Source organism: Parasteatoda tepidariorum, chromosome 8 (genome assembly GCF_043381705.1).
Source record: "Parasteatoda tepidariorum isolate YZ-2023 chromosome 8, CAS_Ptep_4.0, whole genome shotgun sequence".
NCBI classification, from domain to species: domain Eukaryota; kingdom Metazoa; phylum Arthropoda; class Arachnida; order Araneae; family Theridiidae; genus Parasteatoda; species Parasteatoda tepidariorum.
The window spans coordinates 66,658,061-66,685,315 of NC_092211.1; the positions used below are offsets into that span (position 1 = coordinate 66,658,061).

General features: G+C 27.5%; 1 protein-coding gene across 4 annotated transcripts; it reads right to left on the reverse strand.

The window, feature by feature from the left end:
* Positions 1-3,052: 3,052 nt before the first annotated feature.
* LOC107436320 (proteasome regulator gamma) lies at positions 3,053-26,837 on the reverse strand. 4 transcript variants are annotated; one of them, XM_043047014.2, is made up of 11 exons: positions 26,646-26,825; positions 24,255-24,287; positions 21,297-21,359; positions 20,604-20,699; positions 18,929-18,983; positions 17,322-17,434; positions 15,939-16,007; positions 9,214-9,336; positions 6,206-6,292; positions 4,755-4,847; positions 3,053-3,410 (listed from the first exon to the last, which is right to left on the reverse strand). In XM_043047014.2, exons 1-10 carry the CDS (start codon positions 26,703-26,705, stop codon positions 4,767-4,769), a joined length of 780 nt encoding a protein of 259 aa, XP_042902948.1. In that variant the 5' UTR covers positions 26,706-26,825; the 3' UTR covers positions 3,053-3,410; positions 4,755-4,766. The 4 variants fall into 4 exon arrangements, with proteins under 4 accessions (XP_042902948.1, XP_071040256.1, XP_042902944.1 ...); XM_071184155.1 differs by having other exon boundaries at positions 26,451-26,786; XM_043047010.2 differs by lacking the exon at positions 4,755-4,847 and having other exon boundaries at positions 26,646-26,837.
* Between the last annotated feature and the right edge of the window lie 418 nt (positions 26,838-27,255).

The window sequence follows — 27,255 nt, forward strand, 5'->3', positions numbered from 1 at the left end:
TAAAACTTTTTTTTAAAAGGCTTAGCATTCAGCTCTATAACATATTTTAATTTGCTTAAAGAAAATTCTCACTGCATTTAATTTTTACGCTTGTGCGTAGTAGATCTGTTCCTTCTTGTCTTGTTCCCCCCCTTCCCTTCTCATTAATTCCATGGGAATGAACTGCTGTATTTTCTCATTACATATCATTTTTCCGTACTTAATTGCCAAAGGCATTTTCTAAGATTTTCACGAAATTTTTGTAAGAGTGTGTATGGTGTTTTATATGGTGTAGTGTATATTTTGTTTTATATTTGTTTGTTAGTAGGTTTATATTTTGTTTTGTATGGTGTTTTATACACTAGGGAACGCTGCAAGTTCGGTACCGCCTACATTTCCGGGTTACTGTTTCCGTTGTATTTTAAAGCCATTTGGCATCATTGTGTTTTGAGATTCTTGCAAACAATGTATTATTTGATTACTTATGCTTACAATACTTTGTGTTTACAATGCTAAAAGTGTTAACACTAACGTAAGATGGTGCACAGCTTGCAGCAAGAACAAACAGTAATAAACTTATGGAAAGAGGCCATATCAAGACTGTCAAAACAGCGAGTTATTCAAAATCCAGCAACCATGTCCCCTTTTTTAACGATATATCTCTAAGTAACTAAAACAAATTTTTACTTCTAACTCACCAGAATTGCATAATAACATTAATATCTTATGAAATACGGCAGATTTGAGCTCAGAAATTATCTAATTTATTTATTTTATTGAAAACAAAATTATCCGTTTGAAAATATCGCATCGCAGAATAACATGTAGTAAGCAACTGCAAACTTTCTAACCGGAACTAGAGCAGGCAAACAGCTCGAGATTGTTTACATTTCTACTGAAAACACCATCCATAGTTTCCTAACTTAATTTTTTTTTAAAAAATCTATTTGAAAGTTAAGACAGAAACTAGCGTATTTCCTTCTCCTACGACTGGCCAAACACTAATGGTGAAAGCGTGCGAAATATTGCTATAGATAAAGAGTTCTGTTTGGTATCACCCGTAGCACGGATAGTTAACAACTGGAACAGCTTTGTGACAAGAACAGAGTGAAAAAACTTTCTAAATAAGAATCGAAAGAAGCAGAAATACTCCCTAATGTATCACAGCTCCTCAAAAAAAAAATTGCACGTCGTAAAATTCCTAGTTCTATGTTATATCCTGAGTTCCCGTGGAAAGCAGCTTAAAAACCATTTCTTTAAGAGAATGTTTTGAATTGCAATGCTGCAAAAAACGTTTATTTGTTTTGAAATTGGTTGCATTACTTTAGATTGTTATTACATGATCGATGAATATGAATGCTTTTTGTATGTATTTAAGGCATTAATTTCCCCTTTATTTTGTATTAGGACCAAAATTGTTACGTAACAGTTCTTTACAGATATAACGTATCACGGATATTTCTTCCATATGCTGCCAATTTTTATTTGTGATTAAAAAAAAAAACCTTTACAAAAGGGAAACTGATCTTAAACCCTGGGGCAGAATTCTTTCGAGCTATCTTTCTGCAACATACAATAATAATAACAAACATATACAGTTACCAATTTCTTCAGAGAGCAAAAGCGCTGTGTTTACAAAAAAAAACTTTATAATTATTTTTAATTGATCGTGTAATAATTTTTTATTCTAATATTATGGGTGATGTTCACGAATTTTGTCGGTGGAGAAAACGTACTAATTATTTCTTTTTTCGCAAATTATCATCACAATAAATAAAAAAATTAAAATCCCGAAATCTGTAGTAATTGCCGAAAAAGAAGATCCACCACGAAATCACGCGAATCGGACTTCACAAATGCTCGTTTCATTTCGAGATTAGGTTATTGTAACAAATAAGATCGGATTTAAAAACTATGGAGAAAACAATAGCAATAACTGCCAAAAATTCCATAGTATTATTGCTTAAAATAAATACTCAAATGCACGATTCGAATTTTCCATACTGTTTGAAATATACAGTAGAGTCCAGATTATCCGAGTTAACGTGGACCACGAAGTTGTTAGATTTTGTTTTCCCCGAGTGTTTGGAAGATAAAATTCAGATTTATTTTTCGGCGGTATTATTAAAAATTAACTAGAACAAAAAAATCCTTAAAATATTTGATAGCTCGGTTAAAGCGGAAACCCGGATAACCGGGGCTCTACTGTATTAGGATATTTAAAATCCACGGGAAAATCATATCAGTAACTGCCGAAAATACAATCGAAAGATTACATCGATTTACGATATTATCAGCGTAAATTGACAGTGCCAAAAAGTGATTATCTAAATAAATGATTCAAATATTACGTGTAAATTTCTGTAGAAAAGAAAAGTAAAATATTTTACTTAGCAAAAGAAAAATCTTTCTGCAAGAACTCTAACGTTCTGCCACGGGGATCTTAAATATTTAACGATATCATAGTTCCTTCATAATTATTGTTGTGATTACTATTAACAAGGCTATTTTCATCATTTATCAAACAATTTTAACGCACTCAAGCAAAAAATCATTATTTTAATCATGGTGGACACAAACACTGTCTTTGAGTTTTCAAAACTGACTACTGAAATACCCCGATTTTTGTAACCAGCATTAAAATTTCATGATTTAAATTACTACTATGCCTCATTCTTACATATAAAATATATCACTAAATACCTCTTGGCATTAAAAGTGGAAATAAATATATATATTTTTTACAAAAAATATCGAACTTATAGATATCTTAAACTAATTCTTTTTTCCCCTATTCTATGAAAACCTTGAAACTATACAAAATTTAGAGCTGCTGATTCAACAGGGAAAATCCAGTAGTGCAGAACTCTAATAGTAAAGACACAAGTTTCAGCAACATCAGTGTTGGTAGGCAGAATAGAGAACAGAAATATTAAAGAATCAACGAGTTACTGTGTTTTTGTTCTCTGTTAAAGAGACAGCCATTTAATTATTCCAGGTAAAGAAGGATGCAGGCTAGTTTTCTACTTTGCTAAACGATGGTTACATTAATTGGAAGAAAAAAATTCACAAATGGTTGAATAAAATTTTTACTCAGATAATAAAAATACAGAATATTTAAAAAACCAATTTATTGGAACAAAACAGATTTAGTCTCAAACAAACAGCAGCCTGCCAAATTAAGAAAGCCACTGAAAGTTTAAAATTTTATGTACAACTAAAGCAGACTGTCTTCATAAAGCAGTAAGCTATTTGAAGGAAAATAAAAGTTCTTCCAAAAAATATCAAAAGCTGAACACCAGCATTTGTTTGAGACAAAATAAACTTCTTCCAATTAGATTTTAAGACATTCAGTACATAGCATCTGCATTTGAAGTCCTTGGTTTCTTTATTTTTTCTAAATTCTTTGTAATCATATCATGAAGTGTAGCCTGAAACCAGCAATATCAAAGAATTAAAAAAATAATTGTATGGTAATCTATAAATAAATCTTATAAGCACAGTGAAACCTGTTAAGCTATCTACTTTTGTATGCTGATCACCAGTTGAATTCCACAAGAGAACTAAATTAGTTAAAAACAATTAGATTGCTCCTCAAAGTTGAACACCAGTATAATTGAACTAAAAGCTGCTTTTCCACAAGTTGTCAAACTTAAACAGGTTTTACTGTAATAATAGTTTTACAAAATTTTAGAAATTCTAAGTTCTGTTCTTTTAGTAATTTCAAAGTAATTTAACAAGAATTTCAATGAAATATTTCGTTCTTTACATTTCATAGAATACAATAATGTATTCGTGGTTGGTTGTGTAACTTGAGTAATGTTGAACACTTCCGTGACACAGATTGTTAAATGAGGAACACTTCAGGCATCTCAAGTGGCAAAGGATGTAATAGTTTAGCACCAATGGTAAGGGGAAAATAATCCATTAGACATGCATATTTAGAGGAATTGAGATGAGATTCTGATTAAAGTTTAGTTTAAAATTTTTTTAGTGGTTTCCGTCAAGTTAGCGACATAGATGTTTGAGACTGCATGTAAAGTGCATATAAAGATAAACAGATTTTCAAGTTCTAGGTCTCAATCTTAATGTTTTGAGGGGGTAACCTCATTTATGCTAATTATAACTGAAATAATGTGAGAACAAAAATTTTTACTCACAAAATTACCATGAATAAAAAAAAAACTTTTTCCTGCAAAAAAAATAATCAAATCCAGTAAAAACACTAAAAAACTATCTCTTAGTTAATTCAAAAAATTGAGTTTTTTTTTTTGTCGATAAGTAACCTAATGTAGAACTTTAAGATTCTCTCTTTTACTCTTGTAGACTGACACACACATTGACATTACCACAATAAGTACTATTAGAATCAACGAAACAAATCTGTGTTAACGGCTGAGAGTAATTTTTTTAAATTTATTATTTTCAATTGTAAGAATAGGTATAAATTAAGCAAAAATTCATAAACCTTAAACTTTATTTTTTAAATCTTAAACAGTATTTTGAGTACCGTAACTTATTTTTGAAATCCAACAGGAGTTTGAAAGAAAAAAACAAATAACAAGAAATTAAAAATAATTTATTAAAATAAAAAAAATATTCAGTCTCAAACAAACATCAGTTTTCACAGCAAAGATGCTGTTGAAATTCCAAAGTTAAAATCAAATATGAATTTGATTGCATTCATAAAAACAAGCTGCTTGAAGCATATAAAATTTTTCCAAGAATAAAATCTTATAAAGATTTGTTTGAGACAAAATAAACTTTCTTCCAACCTCCTTTAGATTTCAGTACATATAATCTGTGTTTGTAGTCCTTGGTTTCACTAGTTTTTCAACATTTTTTAAAATCAAGTCATGAAGAGATGCCTGAAACAAAGATTGAAGTTGTTTTAAAGAATATTATTTTAGTAAAAAAATCGTTATTCAATAACAATTATTTGTAGAACTTGTGTGTATTTCAGGAAAGTTCAAACTTAAGCAATAACTTTATTTATTGTGTTTTAATATTAAATATACGGAAAAAAAATTATCTTTGAGATAATTTTACACATAAATAAATAAATGAAAACAGCTTTATGTGTATTACTTGAACTTGTGTATTAAGTACAAATATGTTATTGCTAGAAGAAATTAACTGAAATTTTTGTTTTCAGAAAAGTTTTTTTTTGTTTTGCTTCTTTTTAAGTGGTAATTCTTTTCTTCATAAATTTTTCTTTTTCACAAAGCAAATGCATTAAAAAAAGACTTTAATTAAATGCAGTATCGAGATTCATGTGTTGTAATTAATATACTATTAAAAATATCAAGAATTTAAAAAATAAACAGAAATTAATAGAGACGTCAGGCCATCACATCACATAATGAATATTCAAGCACAAAATCTGAATTTTCTGTATCATAGTCATTATGGGAATTTTAAAAAAAATATGGGAAAACCAACAGCAATAACTGCCCCCCCCCCAAAACAACCATCTAAACGCTGCATGGATTTAACACAAATCTAGAGTGTCAAAAAGTAATTACACAATTAAACATGCAATTGAAATTTCTTAATAATATGGTATGAAAATATCAGGATTTAAAAAACCATGTGGATATCAAATAGCAATAACTGTGAAAAAGTCTATCGAAAAACAGTGGAGTCGTTGCTTCAAAAACAATAACACTAATTGAATTTTGCGTGTCCGAAATGAAAAAAAAGGGGGAGGGGGCAAATATTTGACACTGGTCAAATAATTCTTGTTACAAACCTGAAGTGTTTTTATGGGCAGTATAAATGTCATGTTAATGAGATTCTGCATAAGTAATGAATTTAAAATATTAAATTGGCAAAACTCCAAAATAATTTTGTAGGAACATAAATTATTAATCTACGAAATTCTGTGAATCAACGGTCTTGAGATTCATGGAATTCTGCGTATTAGCAGAAAAACCACAGGCCAGAAAGTGTATTCCTATGTATACTATGCATTTATTTTTAATTTTACAAATATTGCATCCCACCTAGACTACATTCAGTTGCTTATACATTCTACTGCATAAAGACTTGCGGCTAAATTTTGTAATCTAGACATATGAATGATTTCAGGAGGGCAACTAGTTTGGCTTTTATAAGTAATCTTTATGAATGTTTCATTGATAAAACTAGAGTAAAAAGAGATCAATTAAATCACATTAATGAAATGTTAGGCATTGAATTGAAAATATAGACTAAAGTTCCTTACGTAATGATTTCTTAATTCACAAATGATAAGGCGCATGCTAAGAAATTCCTTTTCGTCAAGTTCTTGCACTGTTCTTCGAAAGTCGTCCTAAAAGATTTTATTTCAAATTAATAAAGTTACCATAAAATTAAAACCAGAATTCAATTCTGGAGAGCAGAGAAATAATAGAATATGCAGCCATGTTAATAAAAAGGCAGAACACACATAACCAAAGCAGTAAGAAAAAAAGTATTTTGCAAGCACAAAAACCTTTACAGATACAATAGATCTAAGTTTTTCTAAAATGTACAGTCTAAAAACTTTTAAAAGAGTTCAGGTATTTGTCACTTATTTTAGTTTTTGATATACTAAATAGGGTTCAAAGTTTCATACTGCAGATTTAATTGTCATGGCTTATATAAAAATATCTAAAATAAACCATCACTAACTCTTAAGTTCTTTTTGTTTCATAAAGTAATTAAATCATGTAATTATTGAAAGAATTGATGTTTCTCAAACTTTATTTTTATATACTTTTTAAAGATACATAAATGGGAATGCGTTTTTCTATTTTCCGTCCAATTTTAAAATCATTGGACTCTCATGGGTTAACAAATTTGTATTGCTTATATGCAGCAAGTTTACATTTATTATTGTAACATTTTGTAACAACTGTTTAAACAAAATTATTTAAAATCTATTAAAAATATTTTTATTCTCCTTAATGTTGCAATAAGTCAATAAAAACATTGTTATATTTTAAGCTCTATTATGTTAAAATAAATAATAAAAAATAAGTCATTCTTTTTCTAACCGTTAGAACTAAACATACCTTACTATTTAATGTGTTGGTATTTATGAAGCCCATTTACCAACTTTACTCCTTTTCATCATTTGGTTAATTTTAAATATTTTTAAATTAAAATACATAGTCTTAATCTCATGGCACATTTATTAAAATTTGAATGGATTCAATAAATAAATAATTAAAGTAAGAAATTTCAATCCGAATAATTACTTGATATAGAAAATAAAAAGGTACAGATTGTATAATACTGCGAAATGGAAATTTTAGTAAATAATGCTGAAATATTAAAATTTTTATANAACTACAAGGTACATATTGTTACGAAATTCGAGATTATTCCAGTTTCGATAAGAAAAGAGAAGATCTAAGCATATGCGACAGAAGATGAAGTGGAGTCTCGCCCCGAACGCATTGATTGTCTGCTGTGCTCCACGCGCTTGGCAGACACCAAGACGCTAGGCCCGGTTAGAAACGGTGGCGTTAAAAACCACGTGAGAGAGCTCGGGAACAAAACAGAAAGAACAAGAAAGATCCGCGGGTGTTTTATAAAAAGGGCCGCCGGCAGCATTGGACAAATTCAAGGACCTATCAAGTTTTTCAAGGACCTAAGACGTTTTTCAAGCACTTTCAAGGACCTAAATTTAGCAAAAAAAAATTCAAGGACTTTCAAGGACCGTGGAAACCCTGACAGGGAACTTTTCTTTTTTTACACATTACTAAAATAACATCTAGATATTAAATGCATGTTAAGTGAAATTTTGAAGTAATAAACTTAGACAGATAAATGAATGCTTTTTAATGATTTGGTTACTTTTAATTTGGGACAAAAACATTATTTAACCTCTGTTTTAAATAAACAAAATCAATAAATTTAAACCTGAAAGTTCTATTATAAAAGAAAAAAAAGTTATTAAAACGAAATTAAATAAAATTACAATTACAATGTGTAACATTTAAAATTATGACGGAAAAATACAGACCAGAGATTTGAGATAGAAAAAAAAAAATTACAAAATTGGGAGAAAAAAAAATAGTAGCATTTTATACCTTATTGACCATGATTAGAGCTGCAGGTCTGTCGCGGAGCGAATTTCATCGAAATTATCACATTTTCTCCTAAAATCCACGAATTTCTCAATATGTTTAGATTTGTACGAAAATTGCTTAAAATATGAATTTTTTTTCCATTTTTAATTTATTTAACAGAATTTTTTACTTTCCTGAAGCCTTAAATTGAACATGTAAAATCGATTAGATATTTAGAGGAGTGAATCAAAAGCAAAATGACAAAGAAATAGATAAGAGATAATCATAATCTTGTCAAATAAGGTGGTGTTTCTACACTTAGGGAGGGTAATAGACTGATAGGATTACCTACCTGAAGCCAGTAAGAGTACAAATGCAATTGGAATCACAAAAGAAGGAAAGTGTTATAAATCAAATATTTGACAGAAAAATTGTTATACAGGCTATTGCACTGGGCAATGAAATTTCTACCGCCTTTCTACATATGTGCTGTATCCAGACAATTTTTCCTGGGCGGCTTCTTGTGATTTCTTAAATAGCGATCAGTTTCTTAGATGAGAGGGAGATAAGACTTTTGTAACTAGTAGTTTGAATGTAGAATGTTTGAGTTTTTACAGCAATTACTTCTTACAAAGCAATGGTCAAGGAATTGCGCATTGATGAAGGAAAATTGATAGTTTTGGAAATCAAAGACCGAAAGCTATCTAAAATAGGCAAAAAGGGCAATTCCATGTTTGTCAGCACCTAAGAACAGCATGGACGCAAAAAGATAGTTTTCTAAGTATAAAAATGTATTAAGTGATAAAAGACTAAGCATAAAGAGAATAATCTGACAATGTGCAGTACTTTGTACCAAAATTCTGTTAATTTAAGTAAAAATATTAATATTGCTTGAAATTAAAAGAAATACTTCTGTTGTTTTTTTTTATTATTTGCGCAATTTCTACCCTTTGCATCATTTATATAGTAAATTTTTTTATGTTTAGAATCTGCATAATTTTCAAAATTTTCCGCGAATTTCTGATCTTTTTCCCCGCAACAAACTTGCAGCCCTAACCATGATTGGTTGCTGGTCGGAGGAATCACAGATTGTTATTTTATGGTGGTCCTATTCAGACTATATGGCATAAGATCATAGGACCACCATTAATTTATATTCCTAAATATAAAAACCATACAAATTATCATTACTTACTACATGAGGGTATTTGGCAACTTTAGAAACTATTTTGCCTCTGGTCAGGAAATACCGTGATATCTGGTCAAAGTATGCAGCAGCTTCACTCTCAACAGTTCTAACTTCCCCAAGTGTATCCTCCTAATTTAATGTATTAAAAGGAAAAAGATTAAATTAATATTGAAGAGTTTTACAAGACATTTAAAATGATAATAGAGATCAACAGGACTAATGAATGAGCTGATATTATAAATTATATAATTTTCTAAGTTTCTTGTAAGAAAAAGTTTTGAGCTATTGCAGTTTTTCTTCAGAGAGCTTGACTTTTATGCAAAGTTGTTATTTCTGTATGATAATGTAACAAGTCAAAATTAAAACACAGAAATGATGCAGTAAAGTTTGACTTGAAAAGTCAAAGTAGAAGGGGGAAAAAACGAAGAAAATACAATGAAAATCCCTTTTGCTCTAATCTTGCTATCAATGATCACAGCAATCTTTAAGAACGGGGAAATAAAAAAGTAAATTAAAAACTTTTCACACAAGTAACACAATTGCCTTGATATATAGACAGTTCAATAGCTTTAATGCAGAAGAATAAATGGATCTTTTTCGAAGCAGCTTGCTTCCGGCATTATGGATTATTTAGCACCAGATATGAATTTGTAACAAATCATAATGCATATAATTGCAACTAAAACTAGATAATTTATAAATCTCAAAATAGTGAAAAATGCTTTGGAAAAAAAAAATTTTAAAAATAAAAACTAATAAACTAAAAAAGAGCTACAGCAACTTCTTTTACCATAACTATATAATGATTATGATTGATAATAAACTACCCTTTCAATGAAATGAAACAGCAATTTATTAACTAATTTAAAGCCACACAATGAAGCAGCTAGATATATTTAGTCTTTTTTTTTTTTTTTTGAAATATTTTGTGTAAAGGTTAATGTATAAATGTCATACATGTTTTCCAGGCTGCTGTAGACCAAGCAGCAATATTCGTGAATCAGTGCCTTAAAGTGAAGAAGGGTGCAGATTTTTAGTCACTTCTTTGGTCCATACATTTGGTTGTTAAGACATTCCTGTAACAAGACATTCTACTTAATAGGGACTATGATGTATTTAAAATCAGAGTCCCTAAAAAACAGAATGTGGTAGATGAACTTATTTTAGGTTTAAGAGAATTGAAAGAACAATACATGTGAAGAAAAATAGGTTTAGTAGTTAAAACTAAGTGAACAAATCTAACAATGCATAAGAAAGATAAATATTGACCTATCACTACGAGAAGAACTAAACATGAGACATGTTAATGTAGGCTGTTACGGATAGATTATTCCATTTCATGACAGGTATAATGGCTAGCACATTTATGAGGCATAATTAAGACCAACAAACTGAAATTTAAAGTTATTACAAGTGTACAAAATGAAGTTATGTTTTCAAGATCATTTTACTGATAATTATTTACATTTATAAAATATAACTACAACTACTCACAAAATTATTTATTAAAAGCTGCAATAATTTTTATTTGGTTTACAATTAATGAAGATTTTTCTCCAAAATATATTAAAAATATGACCATTAAAATTTTTACAAATTTTAAAATTGATTAAGATGTTTTACAAATAGTAGTCATGCATGCATGTTGTAAATAAGTGGAAGAATAAGAATATTCCATTAGATTTGCTTTTAAATTGTAATTTATTGAAAAAAGTTAGAATTTTTTTTAAATTTTAATACATGTTTATTTGTGTATAAAAATTATTTCCCTACACTCATATTTAGGACAAGAGAAAGTGTGTAGAATAGTTTGAGACATTTCTAACATACAAGATCAATAGACTACAAAATATATCACTATTGATTACACATTACCAATAATGTTTTCACATGAAATTGAAATAAATGAATGTCATTTTGTCTTCTACTCATTAATTAGTAAAGTTTATAAATAGAAGCTTTCTTTAAAGACTTTTCTGCTTTCATATAAATGTTATAAATAACAATCAATAAATTGTGGTAGTTTGCTGTTTCAAATACTTTTTTAAAGATCAAATGTATTTACACTACATGCCAACTTTTGTCACATCTGCCATGAATTAAAATAATCTGTCCCACGAACTATCAACAAGTCAAAGCAGTTTTTTTACGGTATGCCAAATTCAAATGAACTAAATTCAGTTGTGTGTCAGCCCATCAAAGGCCTATTGTGCAAATCACAATTTTCTAGATCGTTGACCCTAGGGTGTAGAAGTAGATTGACTAGCAAGCCCCCAAGCATGCATATTCAAATATATCAGCATAAATGTAGGGATATTGATCCAAGATTTTCTCCCCTCTTACCCAAACAACTGTGTTGAGTTAGCATCTGAAGCTAGTATAGGCAATCTAGGACATTTTGTTTTTCTGAAAATTGAACTCGAAGCATTTTTATCTGTTAATGATCAAACTAAATTTCTTTCCAATTAAATTTATCTGATTAGAGAAATTTTAAAAATGATAAAGTAAAATTGAAAATATAATTGTAGGACTACCATAACTTCTAAAATAACAATTTCTATATAAATACTTCAATTCTACTTTCATAACGAAAGTGAGAGCAAGAAAACATATGGAAAAGTTTGTTAAAAAGTTACTTTTCAATTTCAATACAAGAAAAAAATTACATGCATTATAAAATTTTTTTAAAGTTTCATTGTGAATTGAATACATTAAAAAAATTGCATAAGTGCAATTAAAAATCCGATAAGGACTATTAAAAAAAATCTGAAGTAAAGGTAGGAAGCAAATTTCTGGTTTGTTGGACGTATAGCTGAAAAAACCAACTCAATTATGAAAATCCTTTAAAAAGCCTGGAAATTCCAATTCTTTGGTTGGGTTGAAGGTTTGATTGTGTTATAATTTTTGAAATGCTTTTGAACAAATTATTTGAAAGCAATTTTAAGTTTTGTTAAAACATTTTTTTTATGTAAGCATGGCTGCCACAAAATTTTTTTTAACACTGAACTTATTTTTTGACTAACAATCACTGAACTTATTTTTTGACTAACAAACACTGTCTAGTGTTTTTTAGCAGAAATCTATAGCTCACTTTCCAGGAGAATGGCTTAATATTAAATCAATAACTAATTTTAAAAAAAAAAAATTCTTTTTTCTATTTAACCATTTTGAAAACAGTAAACAAAACAAAAACTACTGCTTATCTCTTATATCTTTTGACACCACAAACTTTTTCTTGGAGTAATTTATATCAACTTATTTTTAACTTCAACATCATTGTTTTATCCTAGATCTAAAATTTTAAAAAATACATATAAATTTAACTTTGCCCAGCATTTTAAAATGTTGGGAAAAGAAGTACTAACTCAGTTGAAGTTCAGTCAATCCCATTCTTTTATAATAAAAGATTACAATAAATGATTGTGGTGTGACATCATTACTTTATCAATTTGCAATAATTCGGAAATCATTAATTTGAAAACAAAAAACAAATTTGAAATAAATATAAGTCCATTGATTTCCTCTCAGGACTGAAGAATGTAACTCATGTATAAAGATATGAAAGAAAATGCAAATTTAAATGTATATAACATTAAAAAAAAAAAAGATTTTTGAAAGGAGTAACTGATAGTTATTCATAACATTCGATATTTCACGATCTGTGATCGAATGTCAGACTTCATCATCGATTTTATAAGTAGACCCCTTATTTTAGTAAAATTTTGGAGGTGTGAAAAGCTGACTTACACCGAGATATATGGTAGTTTAAGTAACCAGATGCTTTTGAGGTTCAAAGTAATCTAAGCAGGTTTCATTTGGCTCCCCCAAGAAAGAATACATTCATATACTTATATTCGGTTGTTCAGAAAGTAATTCAGTCTTTTTTTAAAATGAAAATTAAAGACTTTTTCTTTATTGTGAATAAATATTATATTGAATTATAGATCGTCTATTTTGGTCCCAATACCAACTTCCTTGCAGCAGCAAGAATTCTCACTCAAAATTTTGGTTCTTGGCTGGAAAAAAACTGGTGCAGGTCATTTCTGAGCTAATTTATCTTTTTTACTCAATACTCTTTTGCATTTAACATGGTTGAAGATAACATATTTTACGTCCCTAGAGATATATATATAAAAAAAAATTGAGTAGCAAATTATAGTTGTCAATGCAACAACAAATTTCTTTCTGCAAGAGAACATTAGGAACCCATGTCAAACTTTGTGATTTAAATCCAAGCTTCAAATTATCATAAACAGTCGAATTTGATAAATTGAATATCTTGGCAAATTCGCAAGCCTTATTACTTGCCAATTTGGATCAATTAATGCCCTTATTGTTTCTTCATCAGCTTCAATATTAAAATTTCCAGATTGAAACTTTTCAAACCAGTTTTGGTCTTTATATAGTGTCACTACACCTTCTTCATACAGATTGGTTAATTATTTTTTCTTGCTTGAACAGCAGTTTTACCTTTACAATAGCAAAAGATGCAGTTTTTCACTTTCCATATTTGAAAGGACACCCCCCAAACACCACTGTATATAATCAATTGAACTTTTTCCCCAGCAATTCTTGCTATACCAGTTACAAAAATATAGCAATATCTGTTGGGAAAATATGAAATTACTTTCCGAACAACCTAACAGACATAAATTTTTAATATTAAAAGTGTAAGACAACAAAAGAGTATTACAAACAGTTTTGAATATAAAGAATTAAAAATAAAATTCTCAAAATATTAGAATCATTTTTAAATGTGTGAAATCAATTTGGTAGACTTTGGTAACAAATTTATTTTGATGAATAATTGTTGAGACATGTATACTTGTAAGACTTTTAGCTAAAAGTAGACAAATAAATCAGAATTATTGAATTATGTTTAACATTGTCAAACAATTTTATACTAATTCAAAAATTTCGACATTATCCAACACACAATTTAAGAGTAAAAAAAGTTTTCAACAGGTAAGCCGGTAAGCACCTTGAGACTCACTTACATTTAATTTGTTTGGAGGATTTTTTTTTAAAACGTTAAAAAAAGCAAACAAATTTGAAGCAGGAATGCAGTCTTGCCAACTTCTCCCCTCAAAATCAGAAGTTGGAGACTGTTTAGAATGGAAGGAAAAATTATAAGTTACAATTAAATATTTGATTTAATAAAAATGGCCAGCAATGGTTTTAAAACTTCCTGTCTTAAATTATTTCAGTACTACTTTAACAGGTAGGGGAGCTACGGGTTCTAGTCTAGCATATATGGTTATTATTCTAGCCATTTTGCTACTACAAAAAACAATGATATAAAAATAAACATTTTCTGTGATATTAGTCATAAGTATAAATGATCTAATTTAACTTCCAAAAATACATAAATACATTTTGATAATCTTTAGAATATACTCCAGCTTATTAATATGCTATTTTCACTACACTGCAATATTAAAAAAATAAATAAATAAATAAAATCACCCAAAGTAATGAATTTAAAATAGCTAAAATTCCTCAAAATGTTGCGTACTAAGATTATTTTCAAACTCATTGCAATGCTTGAACTCATTACCATGCATTTTAAAGAGTATCATTTGAACTAAAGTCAAATAATATATATATATATATTTAAACTGTTTGTCCCCCTTTTTACACATACAAGATTTAAAATATTTAGATTCGATTATCATTAACATCAGATGAAAGAAATGGTGACTACAAAATTTCTTTCCAACAAGATATGATACAACATCTGCTGAAAATAAATAAGATCTCCAAATTTAACACAATAATTTGATAATGTAATATTATAGATAAGAGTTTTTTTTTTTTTTTCAGAAAACAAATTCCAAAAAGTTTAATATGAATCTCGCGGGTATGACTATGTGCCCAAACCATGTATATAATTAGCAGACTGCTCCCATGTTTGAACTATTGAATTTTGTGACTTTTACAAACTTCATAAGTTAAAATAAAAAGATCTTGGACCAAAATTCGAAACTATTATTTTGAAGTAAACTAGAAGTTTTAAAGGAGCACAAAAATCTGGTTGTTATAACATAGCAGAAAGTAAAAAAGTAGGAAGCAAAAGTAGAAAAACTATGAGCCTTGAATTCTACAAACAGTTCTTTCAGAAATTTAGTCACAATATTGAAATTTAAAAAAAAAAAAAAAAAAAAAAATGTCATCAGTTTAAAATGTGACAAAAGTAAATTTTAAAAATACAAAATCAAGAAAGTGTATTATATAACTTTATAATTCATAGCTTTAAATTTTAAGGGAAAAAAATTGAAGTTTCTAAAATAAAACAATACTTTTCAGATACCTTAACCTTACAAACACCTTATTTGAAGGGTTATGAAATGATTTTCTATCATCAATAGTGTAAAAGGGAAGGAAGAAAAAAACATTCTTAATGGCTATTTTCACAAAATTATATGCTAATGAAGTGCTATTTTTTAGCACAAAAAGAAAATTTTATCAATAAAAATCATTTATAAAAATATAGAGCCCTTTCTTTAAAGTAAGAGAAAAAAACATTCAAAGAAATTAAGTTTAATTTTTTCTTTTTTGAAAATGCACAATTTAAATTCCTAAATAAGTCTATTCCTTCTACCTTTTCAAATTAAAAGACCTAGCTTCAAATCAAACAAAATAATTTACATAACAAATAATTCTAATATTTTGATATAAATAAGGATAAAAGAATTATATAGAATTCTCTCAGGTAGAATAATTCATTTTACCTGTATAGAGACACCAAAGTTGTTACCATCTTCTATTCTAGGAATTAAGAACTGTATCCACATCTTCAGCTAAAGACAATAAAAACATTTCTTAAAAATCAGCATTATATATATAATCCAAAGTGTTCTCATCAAAACATGTATTATATTATGGTACCAACTTCTCCACATGTAATGCAAAATCAGCAAAGAATGAAAACAGATTTGATTAATTTATAATAGGTTACAGACAGCTGAAGTTCCTAAAAATTTTATGTAATCAAATTTCTAACTTATAAGTTACATTTACAAACTAAAATAAAAAAAAACGAATGCCTGTTCAGTGGCTAACAAATACAGAAATTTTTTTCCAAAATTTTCCCGAGTGATTTAATCAATTTCCCCCGATTTAAATAACAGANTATCCGAATTGGAGCACTCGGGTTTCGGTTTCAAGTGTGCGCGCATGCGCAAGTCATAACATGGGTACGACACGAAGTCCGCGTGAATAATTACGTAGCAAACACCCCATTTTTCGTAAAATGCATGGGATCTACCAGATATCACTGAAGGAAAAAAAATTTATTCGTGAAAAAAAAGCACTTTTTAAAAACGCCAGCTGAAAAAAGCACTTTTAAAAGCTTTTAAAAACAAAATCCCCAAAAAAGCACCTTTAAGTACTTTTTACAAACGCTACGCACCCTGTATATATAATCCAAAATGTTCTCATCAACTTCTCAACATGTAATACAAAATCAGCAGAGAATGAAAACAGATTTGATTAATTAATAATAGGTTACAGACAGCTGAAGTTCCAAAAAATTTTATGCAATCAAAATTTCTAACATTTTAACTTATAAGTTTCATTTACAAACTAAAATTTAAAAAAAAAAAAAAAAAAANAAAAAAAAAAAAAAAAAAAAAAAAAAAAAAAATGAATGCTTGTTTAGTGGCTCACAAACACAGAAATTTTTTTAAGATTTTTTCCAAGTGATCTACTTAATTTCCCCAATTTAAATAACAGATGGCATAAATTACATTATTAATCCTTTAGGTATATTTCATTCGTATGAACAAAATATATCATAAAACACTTATACTTGGTATTAATAAGTAATTTTAAAAACACATAATTTTAAAAAAAAAATTACTACAAAATCCAAAATCAATATTTTTAGGGACAATGTTAGACACCCTAACCTCAAATTGATTTTCCGGACTTGGGTATATTTTAATTCAATCCTTTGATCTCTCCAGATTGATAAATTTTTTCAGACTTTTCCTATTCTGTGGCCATTTTTGAATGATTTTTAGCATTATCTACATTATGAAAAAAAGAAAAAAAAAAAGAAAGCATTCTTGTTTAATATATTTAAGTACATATATACTATAAAATAAACTTACTACATTCGCATCTTCTACTAGTTGCTGGATTCGAGGCTTTACCAATTCTACCACATCAACTATATGACTGTTTGAAGGAACAGTGCCATTTGGAAGCAAGAGAACTTTCGTACCTAAAACGGAAGAGAACAGTTAAATAGTTTCCTATGTAAAGCTAGGATCAAAATAAGAAAAAGGCTGAAATTCAACTAGAGTTACAGGAGAAAAATCCTAATGAAATCCATCATGTAATTCAGTGCTATGCATTCACTATCTTGACAAATGCAATAAAATTATAAATTCAGCAAAAAAAAATTGCATTTTGGAGAAAATATTGGCAAACTATTTTTCCTACCAACAGGAAAAATATAGATTCCCCTTGATCCTGAAAATTAAGCCAAAATGAGCTTTCTCTAAAGAAATATTGTATTTTCTGTTCAATTACAGTTATTTCCAATAGATATGTCACATAACTAATCACAATTATATTAAGTTCAGATAATCTAAGCAACAAGAGAAATTATGTACTTAAAAAGAAAAAAAAATCAAACTTTGCTTGAGATTTATCATTATATTTCTACTCTAGTCTTACTTATTTTCTTCAAAGATAAAATATCTAAATTTTTCATCCTATTTCCTATACATTGTTCATTTACTCCACCTTAACTAAAAAATGTCTCCTGATTTGAATCTGCATTTTATACAGTAGTACAATTTATAGTAAAATTATATTATTCAATAGGAAAAAAAAAATCATTGAAAACTGCTAAGATTTGCCTTTGGCTAAAACTTCTGTAATTTGGTTAATACTTTACATATTTGGCTAATAATTTGAAGTCCTTAGCTCAGGCCCTGTAATTGTATGATAAAATAAAAATTAAAAGGAAATTGCTTTGCATTTGCGAATAGCAAAATTGAATAAAATATAAAAAAGGAGTTAAAAATCATCTAACATGAAAGTTAAAAAGGTTATCAATTGTGTTTAATAATTTATTAGAATTAATTTAAACAAAATGCAAAAGGTTTGTATCTTAAACACAAAACATGGTATACGCTCAGAAATAGTAAATTTTTAAAAATTATTCAACAGGCTGCTGTTTTGTGTTTACCAACTTCTTACAAATTTCTTTTTGACACGTAAATCATTTAATTCTGGTAAAGGACATTAAAAAGAGTTCCCTTCATTTCGTTTTTTAAAGAAACTAATATGCTAAAATTATCCAATATTCTTTGAGTAAAGTCTAAATCATATTAAAATGAACTGAAAAACCTTTACAGTTTATAAATGTACTTTTGCTAAGTTGTTTCAACTAACTATCTTGATTTGAAGTAAAGAGTCATAAGGTTTTACTTTTAACGTATTCATTATCATCTTATTTATAATATTGAACCCAAAATTTCACACTCGCTAATTTGATCTTAACTATATTATTGTGCATAAAACTTTCTTTAGGATTGTTTGACAGTAATTATAAGACTATAGCCCAAATTAGAAGAATGCAGGAAAAAATACTTCAATGGGCTAATGGAACTAAAAGGATGAAGAAGAAAAAAAAAAAATATAGTACTTAATATATTTTCTTTAAACAAAATTAAATATAGTAATTATAGAAAGAAAAAAAAACTACCTTGAATGTCAGAGGCATCATTCATGATTCCAAATTTTCGTTTCTTAGATGGTACCTGCAACGAATTAACAAAAATTAAATTTAAAAAACAAATTAAAGTAATTTTATTAAGCTTGTTCTAAATTTTCATATAAAATCATTGCTTAAGTAAAAAGCAAGATAAGGAATTTTGTTTTGTTCAAACCACTAATTATTAAAAAATATTTTTTTTAAAAATACATATATATTCATATATAATACGTACACATTCCGACTAAGACATGTAATTCAATGGGAATGAAAATACTGAATAGTATGGTTAGTATATTTACAAAAAATTAATGAGTTTACAAAAGTTTTCACGTATTTCACTTGAGACGCACCTACTACAAAATGGTTCAATGGCATGTCCCATGGTTTATCAAAAAGCATGAAAATGTAGCTTGAATAGGATAACACACTGCTGAGTATAAGGAGTACATGGTTAATGGCAGAGGCTGGCATCACTGAATATAAATAAAGACTTAAGATACAACGATTCAAACAAGCATTTAAAGATAAACTCCGCAAATGCTCAAGAACATGACAAACATCAAAAAGATAACTTATAAAGTAAATATGATGATGGATGGCAATGACAAAATCCCGATTACAACAGTTCTCCCTAGGATTAAAAAAAGGGCAAGGTATTCATCACTGTTAAAATTTATCAAAATAAGTATTATGTAATAACTGAATTTGATCCTCACTTTTTAAATTAACCTCATATACTATTATATATATTTCACAAAATAATACTTACAATCAAAATAACAGAAAATTTGAAGCCTTAGAAAAATATTTAAAGGAAGCTAAAAAAAAAGATTAATGAACAACTTTGATATTTTAAACTGAACATTATAAAAAAATAAACATTTAAAAAGGTGCAATTTTAAATAAAAGATTTAAAAAAATAACAGTAAAATTCAAATCACTAAAAATTTCATTGATATCCCCCATTCCAAATAAAAGATGTGAATATCTCTGTGGCTGAATATTAGCAGGCAAATTTTAACTATATAACTAGACTACATAAGAAAAATCTTACTAAAATGAAGGAATCAAAATTAATAATTAAAAGTTAAATAATTATCAGTAACTAAAAAAAAATCAGAAGTTGATTTTTTATTAAATGAAGTGGATTTTTCATTTTTTACAAAAAGGGCAAGGGGTGCATTTATAGGGATCAAAGGGCAAGCAGTCTTTCAAAAAACGCTTAAGGAGAACACAGATTATAACATTAGCTACATAATGCTGGTATTAGCAAAAGGCCATAAGCAGCGAAGTACAAGTGACAGCACCCAGATTTTACATAAACGTTGATGCCAACATACCTTTAACAAAAGTAAACTATTATTGCTATTATTAACCCATCTGTTGTTAATTCTAAGTGATGTAAAAGATGCAATACGAGGCAGCCTTTGATAACCCCCATGTGACAGACCATGCATATGTTTCTTTAACCAGGTGTTAACAAAATCCTGAATGTAAATAGGAGGAAAGGAATAGGAATTTCACTAGTAATGTAAGTTGATAGGAGCATTTGATCTTTGGAACGTTACACACTTTACACCCTTAAAAATGCATTGAATTTTAAAAAATAAATAAAAACACAGATGCACATGTTTTTAAATTAAAGAAAAGTTTAGGAACATACTTCATCAGAATCATGATTAAGTAATGGAGGTTCTGGAACTGGAATGTTAAGATCACAATGAATGGATGATAACTGTGGCTTGGTTAATTTTTCATTCTGCAATATATAAAAATGTTAATTATTTTAAATACTAAAAAATTACAATGGTAGAAAAATAAAATTAAATTAGTCATCTCCAAGTAATAAGAGTGAAAATTTTTCATTTGTGTTAAATGAATATCTGTAAGAAAGATGAATTACATAATTGATAAAATTCTAAATAAGGAAATTGATTTATTTTATCTCAAAAGCTTTATAGAAACCACAGAATTTCTGAAAGAATATTAATTACAATCCTTTAAGAAGCCTTTGCATAACACAATACATTTAAAAAATCTAATAAATAACTTTAAATTGTGATTAAAAAAATATTCAACTAATGGAATTTTACAAACAAAAACTTGCGATACTTCATGTACCCTTTAAGAATTCTTTTATACTATTCTAAAACACTTTAATGCTACTTATCAAAATGCTAATATAAATCCTTAACAGATTAAAATCAACTTTAAATTTTACAATATAAAACAAGAATTTTAAATTTCCACTATCTACCCTGAGAGTTACAGGTCAATAATAAAAATCAATAGATGGTCAATAATAAAACTTACCAGTTAAAATTTATATTAAGAAATATATATTTTTTCTATTTACCTGTAAAATTGCTTCAAGTTCTAAAATTTTTTGAGGAAATACATTGATGACTAAGTTTTCTGCCTAAAAAAATATTTAATAACCACATAAATATTATCACAGTATATTTATTTCAGAGAAATTTGTTTCCTTTCATTCATGAAATATTCACTAACATGCTATATTATAAAAACAATTCAGAAATGTGTTTTAGTACTTTGTTCTTACACAGGGGTGATTGGGGCACAAAGTGAAAAACTCTGAAAATTTTTATGTGCGAAAAATCAATTTATAGACTTCATACATAAAATAATTTTTTTGCATTTATAATTAAATTACCTACTAATGCAAAATGTATCATATCTTCAGAGTAACTAATTAAAGAAAAAACTTACTACTCCTTACGAGAATCGCAATATTGGATTTTGAGAACAAATTGCGATATTGAATCGCAAATCACTGTGCATAATATATAGATCACTTATAAAAACTCAAAAATTTATGTTTGATATTACAAATGTGTGAATACGAATTGCAATAATGGATACTTACATATAAAAAAAAGTTGTTTTTTTTTNTTTTTTTTTTTTTTTTTTTTTTTTTTTTTTTTTTTTTTTTTTGGAGAAATTTGAGCATATTTGAGGACCTTTATTTAGATTTGAAGACATTATTTGTCCTCAAATAACTAAGTTTTATAGAACAATTATAAAATCAAGACTGTTCCTAAGATTTCAAAATAAGTGAACACCTTATAAAAACAAAAATAAATGGTCGTCAGTTGGCAAATAAATAAAATTAAGTGGTCATCAAAAAAATTACCAACATTAGCAAAGAAAAGATATATTTTTTTATAACAATTCAGGAACAAAATCCCTATTAAGTGACCAATGGTTAGAAAAAATTGACCACCAATAAATTTACCTCAAATGGCAACATAGTAAATTTTCTAGTTCTTAGTTTTATCATACCTTAGAAAAAATTCTCATATTCTGTTTTAACTCAACATACTGAAATATTGAAACTTTCAAACCATTATAAATACACATTAACACTTTAAAAATTACTTAAATATATTACTTTCTTAGTGATTAGCAATTATAATATTATCAGAAAATTTTATTATACTGAATTGTTGACAAATTTTAGTATTATTTAGGAAAATCATAAAACTAAATAAGGTAAAGAAAGAGTTATGTATTATTTGTGTGCAATAAGTACAATAAACAAAGTTTTGATTTGTGTAATTAACTATTTAAAGAAAATTTCAAATTGAACCTGAATAAATTTTTTCTCTTCAAAAATATTTGAAGTACCATCTACCTAGTTTAATAGCTAGTTAAAATGACAATATTATTATAGAAAATATTTTATTAAGTCAAAAAAACAATTCTAGCAGGACAGCACTTCATCAGGGGACACACTACCTGCTAACCTGCCCTGATGTAGTGCTATCTTGCTAACACACATATCTTAAAATTTTAATAATTTTTGTTGTTTTCTGCTAGAATTGTTTTTCTGAATTTGTAAATCAGTTTCATTTTCTGATGTAGAAAATATTCTAATAGAAATTTGACTGAAGATTGTACAATAAAAAAATTCAGGAAAAAAAAAAAAGACTTAAAATTTACATTTGCAACTGAATTAATTTTTTGTAGCAGAAGATAAAAAAAAAATTACAAAATTATCTGCATACACAAATCAAAAGTATCAACTAATTTATAAGAAGACCACTAAAAAGATAAAATTTATGTAATAACAAAGATTTCTTTTCAAGATATTTTTGCTTTATGTTAAACTGCACAGAGTTGCCGACTTTTCTTACTGCTATTAGTCATCAGAAATACAAAAACAAAGAATTATTAACAGTTTGCGTTATTCAGATTAGTGCAACTTTAAGGTTCAGATACTACTAACTTTATTTAGGTTTATAATATTAATAAAAATATACACACTTACTATTACATATATAAACAAAAACTTAGATGCACTAAATTAAAAATTTCATACCATGAAAACTTTATGCTTCATTGATTACTTGAAATCAATATTCTAGTTTTTAGATAAATTAGAAATAGCTTTTGTAGCATTAAACGACTAAAAATCTTTGCTCATAGCAATTCAGATCTAAATTTTTTTTTCATTTTTTATATGAACAGAATAATAAAGAATTATCAAAAGAAGGAAAGATAATTTCTCATTGAAAATAAGGAAATATTAGGTTTTTCTTTAAAATTTATTTTTCATCTTTTTTAAGAATGATTTGAGTATGGAAAAAGTTATCATAGAATATTTGCAAAAAAAAAAAAATTAAAAACTCAGGGTAGTTATAGAGAAAAACAATATTAAACAGATTATCACGTAAATTTTCAAAAGTTAATTTTTATTCCTCGATTAAACATATTTTTGACTATTATATCTTGGTAAACTGTGATAGTTAGAACCTTTGAACTGCATTATCAGTGGTCTGTCTAGGTTTTTCTGAAAGGTACCTATCTTGTGAAAATTTTGACATAATTTGTGAAAAATTAAAAATTATTAAAAAGTCAACACAAAAACATGGTAAAAATATAGACTTATCGATTCTTAAGGGATACAAAAATAAAATTTTAAGAAACAGTATTTTGTGAAACTACCGTTTTAACTAAAATTGAATTTGTGAAGGTACCACTAAACGGTAGTAAATTCGGCCTGGACAGATTCCTGATTATGTATTTAAATATTTAACATTAAATATTGTAACTAAAATATGAATATTAGAACAAATACATGGATGAAAATTGGAAGGTTTTTGTTCAGCACCAGTAACCCAGATACAATAAACTAAATTATATAGCATATTATCACATAATGCACGGCCATGTGAAGTTAATGCAAGATTGAGGTGGAAACATATCTACTAAATCAACATTTCTTTTCAATTGAAAAATGTATTTATAAAATTAAGAGAAATATTTTTTACAGAAAGTAAAGATAACTTACTTGAGATTTTACTTTTTCTTTATATTCATTAACCTGTAAAAAAAAAAAAATCTTTATCCAATAGCAAAAAATATTTGAATATTAATATCAGGATTGGGGTTTTGGACACCCTAAACTGGTTTTGGACAGGAAACAGGTTTTACTGTCTTTAACTGACTAAAACTGTTTTAAAGTGTCCAAAACATTGAACTTTGGTAAAAGGTAAAAATTCTATATGTGTAACCATTGTTACACATAATAATTACATATATCAATAAATATTTGACATTTTTTATACAATTTACTTTAACTTATTAAGGGAAAATAATATAATATAATTGGAAAAGGTTTATAATTTTTAAAGCTCCACAATTTATTGAACAACAAAAGTGAACACCTTATCCTTTAAATATAAATATGCTTTTAATACAGATAAATTAGGTTTCTGTATAAGGATAAATAATGCAATATTGAAAATAACAATAATTTAAAAAAATAATAATAATAAATTTGCTTAAAAATTAAACTTTTATTTTTCGCAATATTTTTTTTAAAAAAAGTTATAATTTCTGCATCACAGGAGGTTAAAAAAGACATCTGTTTAAAAAAAATTAAATATAAAATAACTAAAAAATGTATTAACAGTTTCGAAGGGCATAACAACAGTTTCAGTTACTGTCACTGGTGATGTATCACCACTATGCTAAAAGAAGTGCATAAAGAAAGTGCTTGGTCATATTTAACTAACGAATTTCCTGAGTGCATTTCTCTTTTGATTGCCTATGAAGTTGAAGCGACACCATTTCAGAAAACTTACTTCAACAGAGGCTGGGAGTACCATTAAAACAGTGACATGGAGGACGGCTAATGAAAATTAATATCATTTGGGGAAGATTAAAAAGACATTTTTAAATTCATCACTCTTCTACTCTCCTGCCCAGCAAGCTCAGCGTCAATTGAAAGGATGTTTTCAAATTTTGGAGTAATTCCCTCAAAACTTTGAAACCGTCTTGGTGTGAATACAGCAGCTAAATTAGTTACGTGCTATCGAATATTAAGAGGACCAATTGAACTTGATTACTGATTAATCTTCCTTTGTTTAATGTTTAAATTGAAGAGTCAAACAATATTAATAAAACATTAGACTTTTAAGACCAAATATTCTCTAGAAGATTTAATTATCTATATGTTATTAGTTCTATGCTTATTTTACCTTTCAAATATTGTTTGGATAAAATTGTGACTTAATTTGAGTAATAACAGTTTTAGACAAAGGGGTTTTAGACAGGAGGGTTTTAAACATTGAATTAATCCATTCTCTCCTAAACATTGCCAACCCTGATTAATATCTGATATTGCAGTTATTGACATACGTAGTATAAAAAAATATTGCTTCGGTATCTTGAATTATAAAAATATTTTTGTATTAATAGCTAACTTTTCACAGAAATTAGTATTTCAAAATTGTATTACACATTTAGTAATACAGTTTTGAGCATTTTAGTACAGTTTTAGACCCATTTAAATAATAAAACATGAAGTCAAAACTAATAGATTAGATATTTAAAACAAGTCAATTTATAATTTAATATAAATTCAAAGAAGTCTTCAGTTTCCCAGAGATCTATCCAGCAATTAACGAAATTAAATAATATTGAAAATTTACGGATATTAACGGAAAAAAATCTTACAATCCATAAAGAGATTTTAAAAGAAAAATTGAAATTATGAGAGTTCAATCTCTAACATTATTTATAAAACAAAGTTTTATACAACTATTGTTCTTAATCCAAAACATTGATTTTCTACGGAAATTTTAGTCTTACGGGCATCTTTTCTAAACTCAATTTTTTATAATCAATACATTAAATCATGCGTATTAATCATTAAAGCACAATAAATCTTAAGCATTATTGAACAATTATAACGCATATATACTGTTTTATTTTTTATAAATTAATATGAAACCGGCAACATGTTATTGAAATAATTTAGCAATAAAAAGGTTAAAATTATTTAGCAACATTTTTATCAGGGGTACAAAAAAATAATTAAGCAAGATTTTAACATTTAACGAATGTAATTTAACGAAAACAAAAGAGCGTGTACAATAAATCCGTAATTTAAATAGGCTTAATTGCACATTTGAAAATGCAATAAAGAAACTACACAGGAGAAGTCATCGTTAACCGGAGCATTTCAATAACGATAGCTTACCTTTTCTAGTGTAGCGTCAGCCATTGAATTTTAATAAATTATGTAATATAATTGAAATAGAACAATATATATAACATTACATTAATAGAAGTAAAATTACAACTTTGCGCGGTTAACAGCGCATGCGCAGTTTGGACCATCAACAGAAACGTAACCAAATTACATTAACTTTTAATTATACAAGTTATTTCATACCATGTCTTTTCCAGCATTAGGCAATTTAAACTTTTCTGCGGTTTTATATAGAGCTTCCATATTTTGATGTCGACAGTTAAAATTTAGTTAAAAGGAACACCAACTTTTCTATTTTGCTATTATTAAGTAACAGAGAAGATTGTATTATGAAATATAGAAACACAAAAACATGTTGCCAAAGTTATTATATAAACTCCAATTTTCCCTAGCGCAGCGCTGCGGTGTAAATTATAACCGAATAGTTGGTTTGTTCAAGGCTGAACTGGATCCGAAACTTAACAAACCGCTACGACCAAGTTCAGCCGTGTTGGTTTATTACACGAGAGACTGGCGTGCATTAAATGCAGAACTTATAAACACAAGAACTACACACCGACTACACACTTAAACAAGAATTCAGATAGCAACCCAGTATATGCGTTTGCAATTGAATTAAAATATAATAAGCATTTCATTTAAAATAGTAGGCCCTGCTCGATCCGCTTGCCAACCCCGTGATTGCTTCGCATTGTTTTAGTTTTTTCTCTTAAAAGTAAATATTTTTTAAAAAAAAAAATATTTGTAATTTTGTTATTAAAATATAAAATTATTATAATTTTGTGTAAGAACA